Source organism: Euphorbia lathyris, chromosome 8 (genome assembly GCF_963576675.1).
Source record: "Euphorbia lathyris chromosome 8, ddEupLath1.1, whole genome shotgun sequence".
NCBI classification, from domain to species: Eukaryota; Viridiplantae; Streptophyta; class Magnoliopsida; order Malpighiales; family Euphorbiaceae; genus Euphorbia; species Euphorbia lathyris.
The window spans coordinates 21,111,377-21,118,941 of record NC_088917.1 but is presented as its reverse complement, the minus strand read 5'-3'; the positions used below and the strand labels follow the sequence as shown (position 1 = coordinate 21,118,941).

The window sequence follows — 7,565 nt, the reverse complement described above, 5'->3', positions numbered from 1 at the left end:
CACCCTGAGTTTAAAAACTTTGTTCAAGATAATTGGCAGCCTCACTCCAATGTTTTACTTGCTGCTGAGGGGTTTAGAAAAAATGTGGTGGGATGGAATAAAAACATCTTTGGCCATATTATCAGAAGAAAGAATAAACTTTTAAGCAGAATCGAAGGCATTCAATGTAATTTGGAGATTTTATTTGATCATAGTTTGAATGGTCTTCTTAGATCTCTCCAGAAAGAATTCAAAGCGGTGCTGAGGCAGGAAGAGTTACTTTGGTTTCAGAAATCTAGGAAGGCTTGGATTAAAGATGGTGATCGCAATACCAGGTATTTCCACCTTTCTACTATTATTAGAAGGCAGAGGAATCAGATTGATGCTATTAAAGATTCGAATGGGGATTGGGTTTATGAGGATGAGGATATTCGTCGCTTGGCCCTTAATTTTTATAAAGACTTATTCAGAGAGGAAAGTGTGGATCTGGATAAAGCTCTTTCTAGGACTACGTTTCCCAGGTTGGGAGAAGATATGATTCTGGAAGCTTTCCATCCTATTGACCAGAAAGAGATTGATCAGGCTTTCTCGAGTATTGGTGCTACCAAAGCTCCCGGGGTTGATGGTATTGTTGGTCCCATGTAACGTGATAGGATTAGTTCCAAGGGGGGGGTTAGGAACTAATGTAACTTTTTCGCTTAATAATGCTGACTTAATTAAATGTTTGACAACTTAACTTAGTTTCAGGTCAGTAAGGCTGAGTGTGGTGTGAGATAGCTTTAATCAGATGCTGACTTGAGCTGTTTAAGTTGTGAGTTGGAAAGTAACACTTGAGTCAGTTTGCAACTCAGCACTCAGATTACTCAGCTTCGGCTTTTACAGATTATTTACTGAGTAGTTTTAAGCAAGCAACACATACATATATATATATATATATATCAAGAGAAAGGGTTAGAGTTTACTCAGCAGACTTATCCTAGTTCGGCCTCTCCGCCTACGTCCAGTCCCCGGAATCCCTCCGAGCTTTTTCAATCCTCTACTGAGCTCTTTAAAGGTAGAGCACAAACCTTTTACAATAGCAACTGAGTATGCAAGAGTACCGTCCTCTATTCGTCTACTCAATCCTATCTACCACTGAATACTATAACCGAGTATTCAGATTTTCTCTACCACTGAGTACTATAACCGAATACTCAGCTTCACTCTTCTAAACTTTTACAGATAATACAAGAATTGTTCTCACTAAATAAAGAACACTTTATATGAATGAAATCACTCTAGACTTTTACACAATAATTGGAGTTTGGTGTAAGAGCTTGCTTTTTCTTTTCAGACAGCTTTTATTTTGGATTTTCATTCAATGAAGATTTGCTTTTTCTGTTTGTATGTTGTGTTGTCTGTGTTTGATCCAAGTGATGATTTGACCTATTTATAGCAATCTTTGAGGTGCCAATGATTTGAATTCCGACATAGCCGTTGTGGGAAGAACGGTCTTCTTCGTCATCACATGGTCAGCTTCCAGAGCTGCAGGCCAATCATGTCTTCTATTTTTAGCAGGAGCCAGGTTTGCCAGATTCGTCTTCTTGCGCCAGGTTTGTCTTCTTGCCAAAAGTCAGATGGTCCATGCATCTCGAAAAGGTCCTTTAAACGGATTTCCAAGACTTCTGATTTGTGTCAGACCTTGTCTACCAAGTTGACGGATCATTGACGCTGACTTGATTATTACTCAGCTTGACTCAGTGGCTTCGCCTTCAAGCTTTTCTGAAGAAGACATTTCTTTCGTAAAGCTGAGTTGCATTCCACTCAGCTTCTGCTGTGTGACTTGCTTATGCTGACTTTGTTCTGTCTTTCTTTTATAGACTCTCAGTTCCTGTTCTCGTTAGTTAACTTACTCAACATTGAACAAACTCATTAGTACAATTAAATCAAAGCACTTAAATTTAATTGTTTTAATCATGAGAATAATTTTGTTAAATCAAAATCATGTGGAAAGGTATTTCAACGGGTATTCCTGCCGGTTTTTACCATAAACATTGGGAGACTGTGAAGGAAGGTATTTATAGTTTTGTTAAAGGAGTTTTCAGTGGCTCCGAGGATATTAGGCTTGTGAATAAAACTCTTCTGGTCTTGATTCCGAAAGTGGAGAAACCGTCCTCCTTTTTACAAATGAGGCCTATTAGTCTTTGTAATGTGTTGTACAAAGCTATTACCAAAATTGTGGCTAATAGACTCCGGTATATTCTTCCAGATATTATTAGTCAGAATCAAGGCAGTTTTGTTCCTGGGAGACAGATGATGGATAATGTGGTTATAGCCCAAGAGATGGTTCACTCTATGAAAATTAAAAAGGGTAGGAGGGGTATTGTTGCTCTTAAGCTAGATCTGGAGAAAGCTTATGATCGCCTCAACTGGAGTTTTCTTCTGGATAGTCTGGAGAGAGCTGGTATCCCGGACAATTGGAAGAAGTTAATCAAGGTCTGCATTTCTTCTCCAGTTTTTCAGGTTTTGATTAATGGAGATATGTCGGAGGAGTTTACTCCTTCCCGGGGAATCCGTCAAGGGGATCCTATGAGCCCTTTCTTATTTGTGATTGCTATGGAAAGGTTGTCTCACCTTATCCAAGAGGCTGTTGGCAATGGGAAATTTCCTCCGGTTTCCATCAATAAATTATGTCCATCGATTACTCATTTGTTCTTCGCAGATGATGTTATGATCTTTGTGGAAGGAAATGAGGATCAAATTGGTGTGGTTATGGATATCCTTAACTATTTCTGCGCTGCCTCTGGTCAAAAGCTTAATATCCAAAAATCCCGGATGTTGTGTTCTAAAAACATGAGTCAGGGACTCTGTAAAAGGCTAAGTGAAGTATCTGGTATTCCTTTGACCAAGTCTTTGGGTAAGTATCTGGGGTCCCCCTCCATAGTGACAGAGTCTCCAAAGCCTCCTTTAAAGAGACTCTCGAAAAAACTAATGGTAAATGTGCCATTTGGAAAGCTAAAACTCTTTCTCTAGCGGGTCGTCTTACTTTGATTCAGTCTGTTAATTGTGCGGTTCCTAATCATATTATGCAAGCTTGTAGACTACCTGAGCCGGTTCTTAATGATCTTGATAAAATCAATCGGCGGTTCCTTTGGGGGGACTCTACGGAGGGGAAAAAGATCCACCTTGTTCCTTGGAAGGAGGTTTGTCAACCTAAAAATATGGGAGGCCTGGGGATAAGACAAGCCAATGACAATAACAAAGTGTTATTAATGAAGCTTCTGTGGAGAATGTGGCAACTTCCTTCGTCTCTTTGGGTTCGTTTTCTATGCGGAAAATATAGAAAAGATAGGATTTTTGGGGGTCCCAAGGAAAGAGTGGTCAATTGTTCTTTCCTTTGGAAAGGCCTTAGTACTGTGTTTTCTGAGTTCTGCTCTGGGATAGGTTGGGCTATGGGCAATGGAAAGTCTATCAGCTTCTGGAATGACATCTGGATTGGTGATAAATCTTTGTTAGAGGTGTGTAATTCCCCGCCGCCTGGTAATATCCGTAATTGGAGGATTGCTGATGTGGTGGACTCTAAAGGGGATTGGATTTGGTCTAAATTTAACTCTCTTTTTTTAGTCCGAATACGCTCACGAGAATTAGAGGGGTTAAGATAAGTAACAATGAGGAAGATAGGGATAGTCATGGTTGGGCATTGACGAATAATGGGGCTTATACCTGTAAATCTGCCTTTGAGGCCTTCAATCAAAATATGGTGGGCCCTCATTCTGAAATTTGGAAGCTCATTTGGGCTTTAAAAGTTCCTTACAGCATTAGGAGCTTTCTGTGGCTTGGTGTTAAGGGTAGGTTGCTTACTAATAGAGAAAGGAATAGACGACATTTGGTGGATTCTGGGGCTTGTAGCAGATGCAGAGGGCATGTTGAATCAATTTGCCATGCTCTTAGGGATTGTACTAGGAGTAAAGAGGCGTGGAAGAAAGTTCTCCCTCACCACCTGCTTTCTACCTTCTTGCCCCACTCTGATCTCAACTGGTTTGTTATGGAGTTAGTGGGAAGTTGTTGGCTGGCCTGGAGCATGGTGATATCTTCTTTGCTATTATCTGTCATCAGATTTGGAATTGGAGGAATGAGGAGATTTTTGGAAGGAAAACTGTTTTTATTCCTAATTTGGTTGAGTTCTTCTCTAAAAAGTTATATAATATTACTGATAGCTTCAAAGGTGATTCCCTTGCTAGGTCCACCTAGAAGAAGACTGTCCACCTCTTGGGTTGGTGTAGGCCTAGGGTTGGGATGGTGAAATTAAATACGGATGGTTCTTGCCTTAAGTACGGTAAAATTGCTGCAGGAGGTATTCTGAGGGATGATGGTGGTGCTTAAGTGTCTGGGTTTGCTCAGAACCTGGGTTTGGGATCGTCCTTTTCTGCTGAGCTTTGGGGGATTTTTTCTGGCCTTAGACTTGCCAAAAGTCTGGGTTTGAAGAAGTTGCTTGTTGAATCTGACAACCTCGAAGCTATCAATTTGATCTCTGATAATAAAAACTATTTGTTTAAATAGCCAAAATTTAATCAAAGGTATAGAAGGTTGTGTTCTTCCTTTGATTATATCAACTTCAGCCATGTCTTTAGAGAGCAGAACTGGGTAGCGGATCGTTTGGCGGTTGCTGACCATGAGAGGATGTTGGGCGTCACATCCTTCTCTTCTCCTCCTGATTATCTTTCTTCTCTTCTCTTGGAAGATGTGGTGGGGGTTAGTTTCCCTAGGCTAATCCCGAATTAGGTTTTTTTTTTGTGTTTTTTTTTTCTTTTTCATGTTCCCACTTAAAAAAAGAAAATAAAAAAATATTACCCTTACCTAAAACTTTTTTTCTGTCAAAAAAGAAAATCAAAAAATATTTTCGACAAACGTATTTGTAGAGGGGTATTTTCTCTATGGGTGCTCTTTACAAATTGGCTGCACCTATATCTAGAAAAGCTACGTAATCCCCAAACTAACCTCGTCCCTAAAACCCTCTTTTGAGTTTCTCCCGCTCCTGGAATCACCGAAACTCTCAGATCAAAAGCAGAGAGATTCCGATTACAATACTGGAATTAGCAAACATCAATGGCTTCCTCAAAGGTCGTCTCAAGATTGTCGTCTCGGTTACAATCCTTCACTGTCAAGGTCAATAAGAAATCACTTTCTCCCCAGCTCTCGCCACTCACCTCCTCCTCTCCCTCACTTTCTACAAAACGCCATTTTCGCTCCTCAAGGTGAATTTTTTACCTAACTAGCTTTAAATTTCTTTTCACTCACTCTCTCTATCTCTCTTCTTCTTCTTTTTTCTTTGAATTGAAAAAAGGCTGATTTCCACTTTCTGAGCTACTAACGACAGGAAATTTCCTTTTGAATTTATCTAAAATCACATTTGTTTGATAGATTACCTGTGGAATTGAGTTGCGCTGGATCGATGATGCCATTATACAGTGCCTTAGCTTCAGCGAGATTAGTATCGAGTTTATCCAGTGACTCTGATAGCTGGGCTCTAGTGCCTCAAGGTATGTTTCAGCGACGCATTTGATTTCCTGAGCTTTTTTTAATAGTCAATTCACATCTTTTAGCGTCTTATTACTTAAATTGATGTCCAAGTGATCGAGTACTTGTATCATTAGAATGTAAAATGTATGCACACCACCTGTTTGTGGAAAGACCTGCATGTATTATTCTTTGATGCGGGGTTATGAAGAATAATATTTAATCAATCACAATATTTTACTGCTCCTACTGTGGAAATATACGATCAAAAGTTTTTTTTTCTTAATAAGAGTTCTGCAAGGAAGGCGAGCCTTGACACAACGGTAAACGTTATTGTCGTGTGACCGAGAGGTCACGGGTTCGAGTATTAGGAGCGGCCTCTTGCCAAAAAATTGGCAAGGGAAGGTTTGCCCCAGTACACCCTTGTGGGGGGAACTCTCCCCGGACCCTCGCTTAGCGGGGACGCCTAGTGCACCGGGCCACCTTAAGAGTTCTGCAAGGTTCACGAGGCTGTGAATTGGCCAATTGATTTGATGAAGAATAGAGATAGAGATAGATAGTACATTAAAATCCTTGCTACACGTTCACCCATTTCGATATTTCCATACATTTTACAAGCGCCAAGCAAGGCTTTCCCTATCACATTGTCGGGTCGGATAGGCATGTTTAGAATGAGCTGTTATGCCTCGGCTAAATGCTCGGCACGGCCTAGAAGTTCAACCATATATCCATAATGTTCAATCTAGGTTCTAAACCAATAACGTTTACCATATAATTGAATAAAGAATGACCTTTTTTGACTAAACCAGCATGGCTAGAAGTAGATAGTAAAGCAATATACTAGACATCAGTTGGTTTAACACTAGGGTTTTGCATCTTTTTGTAGTAATCAAGAGCTTCCTTTGCTCTACCGTGCATAGCTAGTCCACCAATTATAGCATTCCAAGTAATAGGATTTGTTTTATTATGAATCAACTCAAACACCTGAATTGCCTTCTCAATGCTTCCAATACATATCAATTAAAGAAGAAGCAAGAACATCATCAATCTCTACCTCATTCTTCTCTGCGTACAAATGAACCCACTTATCAAGCGCATCCAATCGTGAAATTGCAGGAAGAACACTAACTAAAGCACATAGTTTGGAGACTCATTTCTCATAAGCATACTGCAGAACAACTCCATGGCCTACTAAAAGTACCCATTTTGGGCATACCCTGAAATCAGAACATTCCAAGAAACTGCTCTTCTTTGAGGCATTTTATCAAACAAATGGCGATAAGATTTTATGTCCCCTACTCTCACATACCCTTCAATCATTGCATTCCATAAAACCACATTTGCTGAAGTATGAGCATAATTGGAACTGTAAACGTGATTTCCGAACAGCTTAGTTTCATCCTCCATAATTCCACACATAACATACATCCTAACAAGATTTCTAAGAACAAACTCATCCCCATCCAATCCTAATTTGAACATTATAAGTGCAGCTGATAATGTTATATAGTGGGATGAACTTATATTGTTATGATGAGGATTTGTAATGAAAAAATCCATATACATCAATATCGGATGGTGTCTGATGCTTCATGTATCTATTTTTGGTAACTGATTTAAATTGCCTCATCTGAGAGATCTGAGTATAACTTTGTATGAATTGGTGCACTTCTGATTGTCCATATTTTCAATTTGAATGTGGCATAGCTGTGAGCTGTTAACTCTATATGATTAGTCATTTTTCGGGTGACAATTTCTGACACGATAACACCATATACAAAGACAACTCAACTGACACGACACGATTACCATTTTTCGTCTATTTTTCAGGTGTCTCAATGCCTTTATGATAGTCTTTTTGCAGCAGCATTTGTTGAAGAGAGTGGGGAAGAATGTAGGACGTCTTCTTTGTTTTGATTTCAAACCAAAAGGGTTGAAAAGGATTATGGACTAAATTGACAACAACTGAGAATCGGTTTCTTTTATTCCTGCTCATCAATGGCATATTATTTATAATATCTTCCAATGTTTATATCCAGCAGCCTGGATAAAGTTTTTGCTCATTCATATGATTACATGATTAAACATTA

At 39.4% G+C, this 7,565-nt stretch overlaps 1 protein-coding gene across 1 annotated transcript; it reads left to right on the top strand.

The window, feature by feature from the left end:
- The first annotated feature begins 4,923 nt into the window (after positions 1–4,923).
- Positions 4,924–7,565, top strand: LOC136202228 (uncharacterized). The gene is made up of 3 exons (XM_065992731.1): positions 4,924–5,213; positions 5,380–5,498; positions 7,306–7,565. Exons 1-3 carry the CDS (start codon positions 5,065–5,067, stop codon positions 7,323–7,325), a joined length of 288 nt encoding a protein of 95 aa, XP_065848803.1. The 5' UTR covers positions 4,924–5,064; the 3' UTR covers positions 7,326–7,565.

Coding starts and splice junctions, on each gene's coding strand:
- LOC136202228 (XM_065992731.1), top strand. CDS start 5,065: ATGGCTTCCTCAAAGGTCGTCTCAAGATTGTCGTCTCGGTTACAATCC. Junction 5,214..5,379: donor CGCCATTTTCGCTCCTCAAG/GTGAATTTTTTA, acceptor TTTGTTTGATAG/ATTACCTGTGGAATTGAGTT. Junction 5,499..7,305: donor CTGGGCTCTAGTGCCTCAAG/GTATGTTTCAGC, acceptor TCTATTTTTCAG/GTGTCTCAATGCCTTTATGA.